The sequence below is a fragment of the Pipistrellus hanaki genome, assembly GCF_964339955.1.
Source record: "Pipistrellus hanaki genome assembly, chromosome: 20".
NCBI classification, from domain to species: Eukaryota; Metazoa; Chordata; class Mammalia; order Chiroptera; family Vespertilionidae; genus Pipistrellus; species Pipistrellus hanaki.
Genome location: NC_140522.1, coordinates 10,150,648 through 10,167,656, shown reverse-complemented (window position 1 = coordinate 10,167,656; position 17,009 = coordinate 10,150,648). Strand labels below are relative to the sequence as shown.

At 66.3% G+C, this 17,009-nt stretch overlaps 1 protein-coding gene across 1 annotated transcript in view; it reads right to left on the bottom strand.

Annotated features, from left to right (window-relative positions):
• Positions 1-17,009, bottom strand: part of SDCCAG8 (SHH signaling and ciliogenesis regulator SDCCAG8) — a 191,577-nt gene that overhangs the window by 3,958 nt on the left and 170,610 nt on the right. Inside the window, exon 17 of the mRNA XM_084868881.1 lies at positions 14,888-15,014. Coding sequence (XP_084725007.1) covers positions 14,888-15,014 — 127 coding nt within the window. The remainder of the gene's footprint in view (positions 1-14,887; positions 15,015-17,009) is intronic.

The following is a 17,009-nucleotide window of genomic DNA, read 5'->3' as shown; positions in this document are numbered from 1 at the left end:
TCGGGACAATGCTCTAAGGCCAGTGGTCAGCAAACTGCGGCTCACGAGCCCATGCGGCTCTTTGGCCCCATAGAGGGTGGCTCTTCCACAGAATACCACGGCCTGGGCGAGGCTATGTTGAAGAAGTGGCGTCAGAAGAAGTTTAAGTTTAAAAAATGTGGCTCTCCAAAGAAATGTCAATCGTCGTGCTGTTGATATTTGGCTCCGTGGGCTAATGAGTTTGCCTACCACTGCTCTAACCAACTGATCTACCTGGCCAGGGCCCATTTCTCTCTCTCTCTCTCTCTCTCTTTTAATTTATTTTCATTGACTTCAAAGAGGAAGGGAGAAGGAGAGAGAGAGAGAGATAGAAACATCAATGATGAGACAATCAGGGATCGGCTGCCTCCTGCATGCCCCACACTGGGGATCGAACCTGCAACCTGGGCATGTGCCCTGACCAAGAATTGAACCGTGACCTCCTGGTCCATAGGTTGATGCTCAACCACCGAGCCACGCGGGCCGGGCCGGGCCGGGCCCCTTGTTTGATGCTTTACATCTGCAGCGCAGACGGACGCCTGCATCTCGGGTAAGAGCCGTGTGAGATGCGTGGCCGGATCCCCGTCTCTTCCCCGTCCACAGAAGGAGATGCTGACTCCTGCCAGGGTGTGGCGCCTGAAAACGGCTCCAACGACGTTACAGCGAGCAAACCCGGTGCAGGCCGAGTGTGCCCGAGGAACTGCCTGGGTCACCGCCAGCTTTGTGGCTGCGTACCACTCACGGTAACGCACAGAAAGGCCTTCCCCCCGGAACCTTCCCCCGCGGGTGGAAGGACCAGGGGGTCTGGTGCCAGGGGCTCTCGGTGGTAAGCCGGTGTCCATGCGTCCACTGGTCAGGGAGGTCGGGCTGTGGAGTCACGGGTCAGAGACGTGAGTCCCGCTGCCCGCCTCTCAGTGCAAACTGCGCGGGGAAGCACGCAGTCCGCCTCTGTGCTGTGGGGGAGGCCCCGGGGTGAGGGGACTGGATGGGGAGCTCAGGGGACACCCCTCCCTCCCAGCTTTCACCCCTGCAGGTGAATCAGGACGCGATGCGGGCCTTGGGCCGGCCGGGTCTCTGTTTTGCAGCCTCGGTCGGCCCTGCCCGCAGGTGCCCTGGGCCTGAGGGGCAGAGAGGCGGCACCTGTGAGCTGCTTGTTGTGCTTTCCCAGCCCGGGCCAGGCGTACAGCGAGGTCAGAGGTCAGCATTCCCGCTTCTTTTTCTCGTTTTTATTGTCCAATGCGTGGGAGAGGCCTCGGGTGGCTTGAAGGATGTTTGTAGATTCAGGGAGAGGCTCAGGCCAAGCCAGAGACGGCGCTGAGGCTCCCAGAGGCCTCTGGGCTCCACGCCGAGCTCGGCTGGATGGTGAGCCTGGCAGAGGGTGCAGGTGTGGCCCCTCTTCCTGATGAGCGGCCCCGCGGGAAGTCCCGGGGGCGGGGCGGGGCTGCGGGCAGAGCCAGGGCTGCGGCTCTCAAGGGCCTGGGTCAGGCCCTCTCCAGGCCCCAAAGCCTCCAGGGCGCCCTGAGGGTCCCCCCTCCTGCCGGGGAGGCCCCTGTCCTGGGAGGAGGCGGCCACTCACTGCTGAGATGCTCAGTGCCCTGGCCCCATCCTCAGAGCCACCCCGTTGTGTGCAAACAGAAGTCCCGAGAGAGGTGAGTGTGGGGTGCAGAGGGGTGAGTGTGGGGTGCAGAGGGGTGGCCGGCAGGTGGGGGCCTCCCCCGGGTGGAACAACGGGGTGACTGTGGGGTCGGGTGGAACAATGGGGTGACTGTGGGGTCCTGGCAGGGCGGCAGGAGGGAGTCAGGGGGGGAAGAAAGCGGGGTGCGGGCTGGTCTGGAGGCGGGGGTGCAGGGGAGACTGGGGGAGAGGCCGGAGGGGGTTGGGGCTGGGGAAGGGGGGCCCCTGGGTCTGTCCCCAAAACCCCTGGACCCGGGCCCGCCTAGCGCCCTGGACTGCTGACTTTCTCAGAAAGAGGAAAGGTGGTGTTTACATCTCACAGAGGTCTCCAGGCTGATAGAGGGGTTTCGGCACAGCAATTACAAAATGTGCGCTGGCCGGCCGGGGGAGGAAGGGGGGCGGTGCAGACCTGGGGGACTCTCTCTTGGGAGCTGCCCGGGGCTTCTGCCCTCCGGCCGCAGGGGTGCCCGGGCCCTGCGCTGGCAGAGGGGCCCTCTGTCCTCAGGGATGCTCGGCCCGGGGCTGCACGGCTCCGTCTGACCCTCCCACGGGCCTCCCTCTGCGGCCCTGATGGGCCTGGCCGGGCAGTCAGAAATGTGTGAATCTCCCCCTCGCCCCCGGGCTGCCCGCTGGCCTGGGGGGCGGGGATGGGGGTCTGTTCTCACGTCCACGGTGTGTTTCCAACGGGAAAGGTCACGCGTCACGGGCACCGTCGGGGCGAGGTCAGGGGGAGAAGCCGGAGGAAGGACGGCAGGCTTTTCCCGCACCAGCTCCGGGGAACGTGGCTCTCGGCACCAGTCCTGGGGGCCGGCCACCCAGCACCCCACCCTCAGCAGGCCCCACCCCTGCCCGCGGGGGGCTCTGGGCCCACCCGGGAGGGTCCAGACGTGGGGTCCTCAGCGTGGACAGGCCGGAGTCACCCCACTCCCGCCCCAGCATCCACTTCAAGGCTTTGTTTTCTAAATATTTTTTATTGACTTCACAGAGAGAGAGAGAGAGAGAGAGAGAGAGAGAGAGAGAGAGAGAGAAACATCAATGATGAGAGAAAGTCATTGATCGGCTGCCTCCTGCACGCCCCCTACTGGGGATGGAGCCCACACCCCGGGCCTGTGCCCTGCCCGGGAATCGAACTGAGACCTCCTGGCTCACAGGTCGGTGCTCAGCCCCTGAGCCCCGTGGGCCGGGCCAGGCCCTGTGCCTTCGGCTTGGGTGGGAGCTGCCCTCCCCTCTGCCCAGGGCCCGTGAGTGGGGAGCTCCGTCCACAGGAGGAACGCTGACCCGCTACGTCACCGCCGCCCAGCACGTGTCGCCCTCAGTGGCTGAGCCCCCAGGACATTTCCCAGCGCGGCCCCTCCTGCCCCTTCCACCCTGCGCCCCGGTCGGAGGCGGAGAAGCTCTGATGCCGCCCACCCCGCTCCCTGCCCTCCCCTCCCCTCAGGGCTGAGGCCTGATTTCCCGAGCTGCAGCGAGCGGTCCGCTGTGCGGGGACCAGGTGCTCGGCCTTCTCACTCCTGGGTCAGCCCCGCCACCTTCTCCCCGCCCTCCGGCCTTCCTGCCTGTCAGCCAAGCCCCAGCCGTGGCCTCGGGGTGCCGAGGCCTCGGGGTGCCATGGCCTCGGGGTGGGGTGGCCTCGGGGTGGGGAGGCCTCGGGGTGGGGTGGCCTTGGGATGGGGAGGCCTTGGGGTGGGGAGGCCTCGGGGTGGGGAGGCCTCGGGGTGGGGAGGCCTCGGGGTGGGGAGGCCTGGGGGTGGGGAGGCCTCGGGGTGCTGAGGCCTCGGGGTGGGGAGGCCTCTGGGTGGGGTGGCCTTGGGGTGGGGAGGCCTTGGGGTGGGGTGGCCTCGGGGTGGGGAGGCCTCGGGGTGGGGAGGCCTCGGGGTGGGGAGGCCTCGGGGTGGGGAGGCCTCGGGGTGGGGAGGCCTCGGGGTGGGGAGGCCTGGGGGTGGGGAGGCCTCGGGGTGCTGAGGCCTCGGGGTGGGGTGGCCACAGTGGCAGCCATCGGGGCTGCCCTGCAGGTCAGGGGGGGAGAGGGGGGTCCAGGGCACCTGTCAGTGCCCTCCGTGGGCGAGCACTGTGGCCACCCTCTCTGTTCTCTGAGTCCTACGGGAGCCTCTCTCCACAGGCCCTGACCTCTGGTCTAAGGCCGTGGTCGGCAAACTGCGGCTTGAGAGCCACACTCGGCTCTTTGGCCCCTTGAGGGTGGCTCTTCCACAAAATACCACGGCCTGGGCGAGGCTATGTTGAAGAAGTGGTGTCAGAAGAAGTTTAAGTTTAAAAAATGTGGCTCTCCAAAGAAATGGCAATCGTTGTGCTGTTGATATTTGGCTCTGTGGACTGATGAGTTTGCCGACCCCTGGGCTAGGGGCTCAATCACAGGAACAGCAGCCTGTAATTACTGGAATGGAAAGTCTAGGGCGTGGTCTAAGGCATGTCTGAGGTGTGACCTTTAAGACTGAGTCCCTGGGTGGCTCAGCGGTTCCCGGTGACCAAGCTGTAGGCCCAGCAGAGCCCCTTCTGTCGGTTTGTCCCCAAACCCGGGCGGGGGCACCTCTGGGCCCAGCCTGACCGGCCCCAGCCCCCCAGCTGCCCCTGCAGGTGGACCCCACGTCCTGCTGCTGCCCTGTCCCCGTCCATGTGCAGGTCACAGCCCGCCCCGGGCTCGGGGAGAAGCATCTGTCTCTACCTGCAGGGCAGCTGGAAGGCCCATCCGCAGAGCTGGGGACGCTGCAGCCCAGCCCCAGGCTCACCCCCTCCCTGCCCAGCGGGCCCGGCCCCCACGCTGTCTGGGACACAGGGAAGCCGCCTTCCCCTGGGGATGGCCACCCCCTCCTCCCACCCCACCCCTCCGGCTGGGCCCTCACTCCTCCTGCCGGGCCCTCACCCCTCCCGCTGGGCCCTCACCCCTCCCGCTGGACCCCTCACCCCTCCCGCTGGGCCCTCACCCCTCCGGCTGGGCCCTCACCCCTCCTGCTGGACCCCTCACCCCTCCCGCTGGGCCCTCACCCCTGGCTGGGCCCTCACCCCTCCGGCTGGGCCCTCACCCCTCCCACTGGGCCCTCACCCCTGGCTGGGCCCTCACCCCTCCGGCTGGGCCCTCACCCCTCCCACTGGGCCCTCACCCCTCTGGCTGGGCCCTCACCCCTCCTGCTGGTCCTCACCCCTCCTGCTGGGCCCTCACCCCTCCCGCCGGGCCCTCCCCCCTCCCGCTGGGCCCTCACCCCTCCGGCCGGGCCCTCACCCCTCCTGCTGGTCCTCACCCCTCCTGCTGGGCCCTCACCCCTCCCGCTGGGCCCTCACCCCTCCCGCTGGGCCCTCACCCCTCCCGCTGGCCCCTCACCCCTGGCTGGGCCCTCACCCCTCCCGCTGGGCCCTCACCCCTCCCGCCGGGCCCTCACCCCTCCCGCCGGGCCCTCACCCCTCCCGCCGGGCCCTCACCCCTGTCTGGGCCCTCACCCCTCCCGCTGGGCCCTCACCCCTCCCGCTGGGCCCTCACCCCTCCCACTGGGCCCTCACCCCTCCCGCTGGACCCCTCACCCCTGGCTGGGCCCTCACCCCTGGCTGGGCCCTCACCCCTGGCTGGGCCCTCACCCCTCCTGCTGGGCCCTCACCCCTCCCGCCGGGCCCTCACCCCTCCAGCTGGGCCCTCACCCCTCCCGCCGGGCCCTCACCCCTCCCGCTGGCCCCTCACCCCTCCCGCTGGGCCCTCACCCCTCCCGCTGGGCCCTCACCCCTCCCGCTGGGCCCTCACCCCTCCAGCTGGGCCCTCACCCCTCCCGCTGGACCCCTCACCCCTCCCGCTGGGCCCTCACCCCTGGCTGGGCCCTCACCCCTGGCTGGGCCCTCACCCCTCCCGCTGGGCCCTCACCCCTCCGGCTGGGCCCTCACCCCTCCGGCTGGTCCTCACCCCTCCTGCTGGGCCCTCCCCCCTCCCGCCGGGCCCTCCCCCCTCCCGCCGGACCCCTCACCCCTCCCGCCGGACCCCTCACCCCTCCCGCCGGACCCCTCACCCCTGGCTGGGCCCCTCACCCCTGGCTGGGCCCTCACCCCTCCGGCTGGGCCCTCACCCCTCCGGCTGGGCCCTCACCCCTCCGGCTGGGCCCTCACCCCTCCGGCTGGGCCCTCACCCCTCCCGCTGGCCCCTCACCCCTGTCTGGGCACAGCCTTTCCTGGAACCCGCTGTTGCAGCTGCAGGGACAGGAGGTCAGGGCAAGGTCAGCAGGCCCAGCTCCTCATCCTCCCATCACACCCGGGCGGACAGTGACGGGCCAGCTGGGCTGGAAGGGGAAGCTGGGGAGCCAGGAGGGCACTGGACAGGTGGGGGGCCTGTGTGGGGGGTGGGGGCAGTGAGGGCCTGACTCCTAGGCTCCTGGGAACAGCATCTTGGGGCGGGATGAGGGGCTGGGACGCGGAGGGAGGCAGGGCACCCACACCCAGGAGGGAGGGGTCAGAGGCCGCGCAGCCCCAGGGCTGGCACCCCCCAGGAGCTCCCTAACCGGCTTCCCTCTGAGGCTCGGGTCCGGGGTCCGCAGCCTCCAGCTCTGCGGGCCCGGGAGTCCCGCCCTCTGCCCGGGGCAGGGGCCTGGAGGAGCAGGACGGTAAACGGAGGCAGAGGATTCCGGGGACAGACAGCGCCACCCCAGCCGGCGGCCCTGCTGCGGAGCGGAGGCGCCGGGCGGCAGACGCCCTGACATTTGGGGTTGCTGAGCCGGAGCCGCAGCCTTTTACAGGCAGGAGCCCCTGCTCCCCGCGCCGCATGCAATATTCAGTGTTTTGTTCACTTGTCTAATTGCACTCAAATATTTAGCTCCCTTTAGGGTCGCGATGGCGGATGTACGCTGCGAAACGCAAGTCTCCCCCGGAGCGAGACGAGATTCCGAGATTCCGTCTCTCCTCTCCCACGAGCTCTAGGACCAGGGTCGGCAAACTGCAGCTCCCGAGCCACACGCGGCTCTCTGGCCCCTGAGGGTGGCTCTTCCACAAAGGACCACGGCCTGGGCGAGGCTGTGTTGAAGAAGCGGCCTTAGGAGAAGTTTAAGTTACACAATGGGGCTCTCCAGAGAAATGTCAGGCCTTGTGCTGTTGGTGTTTGGCTCTGCGGACGGATGAGTTTGCCGACCGCTGGGCTAGGACAGAGGGAACCGAGAGCAGCAGGGCGAGGGGAGGGCGGACGGAGCCGTGTGAGCCTTTCCAGAACAAGGACACGCGGGGTGACAGCAGGAGGGGAGGCCGGGCCTGTGGGTCCCGGGGGGACAGGGCAGCGGGTGTCGGGGGTCCCGGGGGGACAGGGCAGGGGGTGTCGGGGGTCCCGGGGGGACAGGGCAGGGGGTGTCAGGGTCCCGGGGGGACAGGGCAGGGGGTGTCGGGAGGACAGGGCAGGGGGTGTCGGGGGTCCCGGGGGGACAGGGCAGGGGGTGTCAGGGTCCCGGGGGGACAGGGCAGGGGGTGTTGGGGGTCCCGGGGGGACAGGGCAGGGGGTGTTGGGGGTCCCGGGGGGACAGGGCAGGGGGTGTCGGGGGTCCCGGGGGGACAGGGCAGGGGGTCCCGGGGGTCCCGGGGGGACAGGGCAGGGGGTGTCGGGGGTCCCGGGGGGACAGGGCAGGGGGTGTCGGGGTCCCGGGGGGACAGGGCAGGGGGTGTCGGGGGTCCCGGGGGGACAGGGCAGCGGGTGTCGGGGGTCCTGGGGGGACAGGGCAGCGGGTCCCGGGGGTCCTGGGGGGACAGGGCAGCGGGTGTCGGGGGTCCTGGGGGGACAGGGCAGGGGGTGTCGGGGGTCCCGGGGGGACAGGGCAGGGGGTCCCGGGAGGACAGGGCAGGGGGTGTCGGGGGTCCCGGGGGGACAGGGCAGCGGGTGTCGGGGGTCCCGGGGGGACAGGGCAGGGGGTGTCGGGGGTCCCGGGGGGACAGGGCAGGGGGTGTCGGGGGTCCCGGGGGGACAGGGCAGGGGGTGTCGGGGGTCCCGGGGGGACAGGGCAGGGGGTCCCGGGGGTCCCAGGGGGACAGGGCAGGGGGTGTCGGGGGTGTCGGGGGTCCCGGGGGGACAGGGCAGGGGGTGTCGGGGGTGTCGGGGGTCCCGGGGGGGCAGGGCAGGGGGTGTCGGGGGTCCCGGGGGGACAGGGCAGGGGGTGTCAGGGTCCCGGGGGGACAGGGCAGGGGGTGTCGGGGTCCCGGGGGGACAGGGCAGGGGGTGTCGGGGTCCCGGGGGGACAGGGCAGGGGGTGTCGGGGTCCCGGGGGGACAGGGCAGGGGGTGTCGGGGGTCCCGGGGGGAAAGGGCAGGGGGTCCCGGGGGTCCCGGGGGGACAGGGCAGGGGGTGTCGGGGTCCCGGGGGGACAGGCCCGGGGGTGTCGGGGGTCCCGGGCCCCCTGTGAGGAGCCCTCGCGGGGGTCGCGTGTCCTCCGTGCGAACACGCGGCGGGAGCGGTGGCATTTGAGTGCATATGCCCGGCGGGGGTTTCACGGAGCAGGGAAGCCGCTCCGGTTGACAGTGTCTCGCACACGGTTTTGAAGGAACCAGGGCGAACTTTCGCAGAGTGGGTTTTTATTGGGAAAATATTTTTCTGGGAATGGATCGGTGTTTGTTTTCGGGGCTGACAATCCGGGTGAGAATCCGGGGGGGAAACAAAGACACACAATTTGGTGGGAATCGAGTTGTGTGTTTCGGTCGCGTTGGCACACCTTCCGGAAACTCCTGGCTCGGTGTGTGTGCCAGTGGCTCCGAGCGCCGTCGGCCTGGCAGGGAGCTCAGCGCCTGGGCGCCCCCATGGGCGCGGGGGGCCCCGGGGCGCAGGGCAGACCCTGCCAACGTGCGGCACCTCCGGGTCCCGGCCAGCTGCCCTCCCTCTGCTCCAGGTCCCACACCGGCCTGCTGCCGCCCAGTCTGGTCTCTGCGCCCGGCCGGCCCGGCGCTCTGTCGGTGAGTCCTTTGGTGCACGGAGCTCCTGTCCGTGACGGTGAGTGTAATCACATATGGCTGTTGGGTCCGCGCGCACACGTTTAAATCAAATTAGAGCTGGAATTCGCTGCCAAGGATGCTGGGAGAGGCGTGGGGCCAGTGGATGAGCCACGGGCACGTCGGGAGGGACTGAGGGAGCCCTCCCCGGCGGCAGATCGGCCAGAGCCACGTCCGCCACCACCACGTGAGTGCGTGAACAGGCAAGCTGGCGTTGCCCTGCGGCTGGGCGGCTCAGTGGTTAACCGCCCCCCGTGAGCCAGGAGGTCACGGCTCGATTCCCGGTCAGGGCAGGTGCCCGGGTGCCAGGCTCAGTCTCCAGTGCGGGGCGTGCAGGAGGCAGTGGATCAGCGGTTCTCTCCGATCAGCGATGTTTCTATCTCCCCCTTCCTCTCTGAAAATCAATGAAAACATAGAAATTAAAGATATAAAACAACCCCAAGCTGGGAGCCGGCCGCCGGGTGGACGGGCAGGTCGGCGCGTTCCCGCGCTCAGACGTCCCTCTCCCCCGAGGCCCCCGTCCCTGCCAGCGGGCACCGCCTCGGACAGAGGTCAGAGCCCGGGCGCCGGCCACAGAGCCCTGACCAGCTCCCCGCTGTCAGGCCGCCGGGCCCGAGCTCCGGGGCCCAGGCTCCTCCCCGGACACCGGCGCCAGGCTGGGTTCCTGCTGCGGCCCCCTCCGCCTCCAGGACCAGGAGGGCATCTCGTGGCATTTTCTTTATATATATATATATATATATATATATATATATATATATATATATATATATATTTATATTTTAAATATAAATGTTATTGGGTTTTTTTACAGAGAGAAAGGGAGAGGGATAGAAAGTTAGAAAAATCAATGGGAGAGAGACATCCATCAGCTGCCTCCTGCACACCGCCCACTGGGGATGTGCCCGCAACCAAGGTACATGCCCTTGACCGGAATCGAACCTGGGACCCTGGAGTCCGCAGGCCAACGCTCTATCCACTGAGCCAAACCAGTTAGGGCTTATTTTCTTTTTTATTGTTTTTTTTTTACAGAGAGGAAGGAAGAGGGATAGAGAGCTAGAAACATTGATGAGAGAGAAACATCGACCAGCTGCCTCCTGCACACCTCCCACCGGGGATGTGCCCGCAACTAAGGTACATGCCCTTGACCGGAATCGAACCCGAGACCTTTCAGTCCAAAGACGGATGCTCTATCCACTGACCCACACCGGTCTCTGCTCAAAGCCATTTCCCAGAAGCCCCTTCACCCCGAGAGGCAGGCGCTTCACCAGGCCAGTGTCTCCCGTCAGTGCCCTGCGGGGGCGAGTCCAGAAGGCCTGGGCTCCGGGCCGCGCCTGAGCCACGGCCGGGCAGCCGCTCGGACCAGCCCGGCTCACCCACAGCTCAGTGAGGTTCAGGGCCTGAGAACGCGCATGGCCAAACAGCGCCACTGAGGCCCAGCCAGGCCTCTGCCCAGCCCCCTGCGCCAGGCCGAGTGCCCATTCCAGAACTCAGCGGGAGCGACTGAGAGTAAAAGCCTCTCCCCAGGCTGGTCGCTTCCTGTCGGAGGCCACAGGCCAGCCCGAGCTCTGTCACCGCTTTAGGGGGACACATCAGGGGGTGACCCGGCCCAGAGCAGCTGCGCAGCCAGCACCCCCGCTCCCCCTGATGGGTGCGAGGCGGACAGAGATGGTCAGGAAGGAACTGGGCACAGCAGGCCAAAGAAATGCCGGCTTCCTTTTCTCCTCCCCCAGCCGGAGGGGCCCCCGGAGCCGCGGGCACAGGCCCGGGGACCCAGCAGGAGGGGACATGCCCCGGCTCCGCCCTGGGCCAGGCAGGCTGCTCGGCCCCTGTGAGTGACGGTGCCTCAGGGGCACCTAATGGCCGCGAGGATCCCCAGGGCCCTGAGACGCGGCTGTGGGGCGAGCCAGGCTGGTCCGGGCGGCCAGGGGCCCAGGGTTCAAGTTCACTGCACGGCCAAGGGCGAGCAGGCCTGGGTCCCGGCCTCCCCTGGGCACCATGCCGGTGGCGAGCGCCAGCAGCCCCCCTCTGGCCGTGCCCCTGTCTGCGCGCCCATGGCTAAGGGGACCAGACGTCCCGCTTTCTAACAGATTGTCCCGCGGCGTTTTAAAAAAGCCCCGATTTTTAGAAAGGATCTTTTAAATCTTTTGGACTTTTTTAAAATGCCGAGGGACATGGGACAAATTGTTAAAAATCGGGACTGTCCCGCCAAAAGCGGGACGTCTGGTCACCTTACCCATGTCACCTGTGTGTCTGAGGGCCCCACGTCACATGTGCGTCTGAGGGCCCCATGTCACATGTGAGTCTGAGGGCCCCATGTCACATGTGTGTCTGAGGGCCCCATGTCACCTGTGCGTCTGAGGGCCCCATGTCACCTGTGCGTCTGAGGGCCCCATGTCACCTGTGCGTCTGAGGGCCCCATGTCACCTGTGCGTCTGAGAGCCCCATGTCACCTGTGCGTCTGAGAGCCCCACGTCACCTGTGCGTCTGAGGGCCCCACGTCACCTGTGCGTCTGAGGGCCCCATGTCACACGTGTGTCTGCAGGCCCCATGTCACACGTGCGTCTGCAGGCCCCTTCGGAGGCCGGCCAGCGGGGCTGGAGCAAAGCCCAGGACGCTCAGACCCGTGTGCTCCGGCCGGGAAGGAAGGCCGTGTGCTTTCTGAGGATTTCTGAGGTTTGGGTTCTCTCTCTCGGTATTTAATTCGGCAGCGATCGGGTTTCCGGGCCCCGATGGCCCAGGCTGGGACCTGAGAGCTGCGGGCAGGCAGAGGGGGTGGGGGTTGGAGGGCAAACCCGTGATGCGGCCCAGAACGGAGACAAGAGGCCCCACGACCCCCTCCGCGGGCAGCTTGAGCGGCGGGGACTCCCTCATGCCCGCGCCCCGGGCGGTCCCTCTGTCAGGGGCGGAGGGAGGCCACGGGGGCCAGCCCTGCTTGCAGGAAACGCTGACCGCGCCGGCTAGCCGGGCTGCTGCCTTCTGTCACAGAGGCGCCTCCTCGCTGGCCGGGAGCTGCCCCCGGGGAGCTGGGAGCTCTCCTGGGAGCGGGGCCTCCTCCCGGTGACCGGGAGCCGCCTTCCTCATGGAGACGTGACCGCCTGCTGCAGACCCCGCAGCCCCGGCCCTGGCACACCCAGGCCTGGCACACCCCCAGGCCGGCCTGTGAGCCGCCCACTCTGCACCCCATCCCTATCCCTCTGCTCCTTTCCCACACAATCTCTGTCCGACCCCTCATGGCGGGAGGGGCCAGGCTTCTGTGGGTGACCTGCTGCTCCCCGATGCTGCCTGCAGCTGCTCTCCACGCTGCCCGCACTATCAGACCAGCGCCCACCGAGGACGCAGCCCTGCCTGCTGACCCGGCTCAGGCAGCGACAGGCAGCCCGGACCCCGTGGTTGCCCACACCGGCCGGGAGCCTGCTCACCTGCCTGCAGACCCGGGGCCCTGACCTTGGCCACCGCCAGCCTGGGCTCAGCCGGCCCGGCTCCGGCAGGACGAGGGGCCGAGCCGGCTCTGTGGCCCGGGGTGGAGCGGGGATGTGTCCCCTCACTGCTGGTCCCGCGGGCCTGTGCCTTCCCGGCTCCCCTGGGGAGGAGAGCGAGAAGGAAACCCCGACATTCCCGCTGCCTGCTGGGTACAGTTCAGCTCCCCTGGGGGCTGGGCTGGGCTGGCACCCACTGTGCAGATGGGGAGACTGAGGCTACACGAGACATCAGGCTTGCTCAGGCTAGCAGCATTCTGTTCTCTGAGCCTGGTAGACACCTCAGAGGTCCCTCAACCTGTGTCCTCCGGGGTGACCCAGGCGGGGTCCTGGGCCGAGGCGATGCCCTGGATTCTGTGTCCCGGCGTCCTTTTTGTTTTATCCTCACCAGAGGGTTTATTTTTTAAATATATTCTTATTGACGTCAGAGAGGAAGGGAAAGAGGGAGAGAGAGAAACATCAATGAAGAGACAGACTCATGGATGGGCTGCCCCCTGCACGCCCCACTCCGGGGACCGAGCCTGCAACCCGGGCATGTGCCCTGACCAGGAATCGAACCCTGACCTCCTGGACCGTAGTTTGACGCTCCGCCACTGAGCCACGCCGGCCAGACGGTCTTACTGATTTGAGAGAGAGAGGAAGGGAGAGAGAAGGAAACACCAATGTGCGAGAGAAACATGGTTCAGATGTGTCCCCTACATGCCCCAACTGGGGATGGAACCTGAAACCTAGGTGTGCCCCCGACCAGGACTGGAACCCCCAACCTTCTGGTGTTTGGGGCGATGCTCTAACCACTGAGCAACCTGGCAGAATGGCGTGTGCTTCTTCACCGCGGAGGGCGGTGTGGCTCGGCTTGGAGCAGCGCCCTTGCCCTCGCCCTGGGCACAGGCTCAGGGGCGCACCGTGGTGCTTGGGCGGGCGGGGGAAGAGTCCTGGTGTGTCCTGGTGCCCAGGCTCAGGTCAGGGGCTGGCAGGGTGCAGGGTGGGGTGGGGGTCACTCTGTGGGGAACAAGGAGTCCTTTGCGGGGGGATCTGGTGGGCCGAGCGGGAAGACCCCTCAGAGGATAGGGAATCCCGGACACACACGGTCCTTTTGAAAGGACGATGAGGGACAATTTCTCCTCCTCTCTCTTTCCAGATGTGTTTCCCCATGAGTCACGCCGGCATGAGTGTGTGACGTCCCCCGGGGTCTCAGGGCCCCTGGGCGCACCCCTGACTGCAGGCCGAGGCCACGTGGTCACCCAGGATCCTAGCAAACCGCTGGAGGCGGAGAGCCCAGCCTCTGGGACAGAGAGCAGCGGTTCAGACAAAAGGGTTTTGTGCTGGGCTCCCAGCTCGCCTGCACCCACTTCTCTCCTCCTCCTGCTCCTCCTCCTCCTCCTTCTCCTCCTCCTCTTCCCAGCGGGTCCGGGTCCAGCCCAACAGGGGGCTGCGGACTCAGACTCAGGCTCCAGGCAGTGTCCCTGCTGGCTGGCTTGCCTGTGTGAGCCTCAGTTTCCCCGTCTGTAAAATGGAGCCGATACTCCACGCTGCACGGCAAAGGGGGTTACACCTGTCACCATGCCAGCCTCCCCTGCCACCCACACCTCACTCCCTGTGCTGTCGGGCATGGTGCCACTGTCTCCTCCGCTTTTTCTCTGTTGGGGACACAGGAAGCAAGCAATTCTTTTTCTGCATCTTTGATTCTTCAGTAAAGCTTGTGTTTGTTTAAAAATGGCTTTGCCTGGCTGTTTTGGCTCCGTGGCTGGAGCGGCGGCCTGAGGACCGAGGGGTCGTGGGTTCGATTCCCGGTCAAGGGCACCTACCTCCATTGCTGGTTCCCCGGCCCTGGTCAGGGCCCCGCAGGAGGCAACCAGCCGATGTGCCTCTCATGTGGATGTTTCTCTCTCCCTCCCTCCCTCCTGCTCTCTCTAGAAATCAATGGGAAAATGTCCTGTGGGAGGATTTTAAAAAGGCTATACAGGGGCTTTTATAACCCCTGCATCCCCCCAAAATCTTAGCTCGATGGTCAGGTAACTTAGGACAAGATTTGTGCATTCCACTCACAGTGACTCCCCTCCCCTGTTTCCTCACCCAGTCCGGCTGTGCACTAACCTCCTCCAGGGCCCTTCACAGCTGACTCCCCGGCCCCGCCCCCGCAGCCCCGGCCCCGCCCCCGCAGCCCCAGCCCCGCCCACCGCAGCCCTGGCAGAGGTGCCTGCCTGGATCAAACACACCCACAGTCAGCATGTGGTGTGGCTCCTGCATTCTGGGCCTAGGCTCCTGCACAGCTTCAGCTCCCTAGAGAGGCAGGGCCTGTGCCCCCCACATGTCCCTGTGTCCCCCATATGCCAGCACAGCCTTCAGGATCAGTGTTATCACTGATAAAACGCAGCTGTGAATCGGGACCAAGACAAAGAGCCACGTGCAGACCATCCTGAAGACACACCCCCCCCATACACACACACACACACACACACACACACACGGAGGAGTGTGCAGGGTAGCAGGGGTCTCAGGGCCCTGAGGGACCCCCTTCCCCCGCCAGCTCATGGTGTGTGTGTCCCTGGGGTCTCAGTCCCCCCCCAGAACACCCCCCCAGCGTGGGGTGTGCGTTATCTGGGCTCTCAGCCCTCCGTGTCCCCCCCGGCCCCCAGAACACCCCCCAACACGGGGTGTGCATCTCTGAGCCCTCTGCCCCCCCCGAACACCCCCCCCCCCCCAGTGCAGGGTGTGCATTCCCTGGGCTCTCAGCCTCCCCCCAGAACACCCCCCCAGCGCGGGGTGCGTGTTACCTGGCCTCTGAGCCGCTCCACCTCCTCCGCCAGGCTCTGCCTCTCCTGCAGGAGCGCGTTCTGCTTGCTCAGCAGCTGCACCAGTTGCTGGGCGGTGGCCTGGCTGTGCTGGTCCAGCTGCTGCAGCCTGGACGGACGGACAGACGGAGAGACAGAGAGACCGGTGAGTCGGACACGGCCCTGAGCCCTGTCGGCCCGGCCTGAGGGTCTGAGGGGCGCTGAGGGGGGAGGCCCAGCCGGAGGGGCCTGGGAGGACATGGGGTCACCGAGGGGACGGTCCCACGTGTGAAAGGCCACCAGCAGCCTCAGCACAGGAGCACGCGGGAGGGCGGATGAGCAGAAGAGCGGGCACCTTACACCCGAGGTGAAAGGCCAGGGCCGGCCTGCCTCCACGGGCAGCTGGACACCCCCCGCCCTCCCCGAGGGCAGACACCAGCCTCTGGGCAGCGGCGAGGAGGGGACATGGGCTCAGGGTGCCCACTGCTCAGCACCCAGTCCCTCACACAGCACCTTGCTGACCAGAGTCTTAAAGACCCTAAATCCGTCCCCTGCCGCCGGCGCCCGCTCCAGGTGCCCCTCTCCACCCACGTTTCCTATCTGGCTCAGCGCAGCCGGGCCAGAGGCGGGGGTTCTGATGGGACAGGGAGCCAGCACCCCACTCTGAAGACCTGGCTGCCCCCACGCCTCTGACAGTCCACAGCGGCCAGGAGCACCCACGTGACATTAGCGTGTCTTTTCAACGCACACACACACACACACACACACATACAGGCACACATGCATGCACATGCACATGAGCACACACAGGGTTTTGAAAGCTCGGGACCCACTTCAAGCTCTTAGCCTCTGTGTCCGACTCTGAGGCAAAGACCCCAAAGCCTGTTCTGCAGACACCGGGCCTTCCTGGGGGCTCTGAGCAGAATCCAGCCCCCTCCCCACCCCACACCCCACCCCCGTGTCCAGAAGTGAAGGGGCGCCCACCTGGGCTGCTACGGAAACACACGCCCTGGCGTCACTGGACAATCATCGGAGCGGTCTCCCGGGGAGGAGGCCTCCGCGGCTCAGAGCCCAGCGGGTGAAGGACACGGACGTCACTGCTGCACCCGCAGGCTGGGCTCCCCCGGGCTCACCCGTGCACAGCCCGCTGCCCCCACTGCGCCCCTGTAACACGGAGCAGGAGCAGCAGGCGGTGAGCACACCCCAGACCCTGAGGCTCTGGTCGGGCTCACCCCAGGAAGGGCCGGGCCTCGGGGCGGGCAGGTGCCCTCAGTAAGAAGGACACAGACCCTCAGTCAGCCCCCCTCCCCGCACTCTCCCGAGGAATGGACACAGCGCATGCTCACACAGCCCCAGGCCCAGGGTCCGGGCCTGGGCTGGTCCCACCCACTGGCCTCCTCTCCCCAGCCCTGGGGGAGGAGAGTGAGGGCGGGGACAGGAGCCTGACCCTGAGCCAAACCAGCCCGTCAGAGAAAGACGAGCATCTCATGATCTCACTCCTGTGTGCAACCCAACGGACACCGTAAGCTGATGAGCCAAACACACCCAGAGACATGGACGCAGGGAGCAGACGGGAACCTCAGAGGGAGGGGGCGGGGAGAGAGCACAGAGGACATGTGTGCATCTGCGCATAACCCAGACACAGACGGGGGCAAGGGGGCTGGTAGAGGTCAATGGGGAAAAGGGGACACATGTCATACTTTCACCAATAGTAGATGAGTGGATCATAAAACTATGGTACGTCTACACAATGGAATACGACGCTGCCATAAAAAAGAAGGAATTCTTATCATTGGCAGCAACCTGGATGGAATTGGAGAACATCATGCTGAGTGAAATAAGCCAGTCAATGAAAGAGAAACACCACATGACCTCACTCATTTATGGATAATAAGGAACATTATAAACTGATGAAAAGATAGATACAGAGACAGTAAAGCAACAAGCAGACTGTCAGATTACAGCAGGGAGGGGAGGGAGATCTGGGGGAGATAAGAGATCAACTGAAGGATGTGTATACATGCATATAAGCATAACCAATGGATGCAAAACTCTGGGGAGGGAGGGTATGTATGGGAGGGGGGGTAATGGTAAGATATGTACACAGATAATAATTTAATTAAAA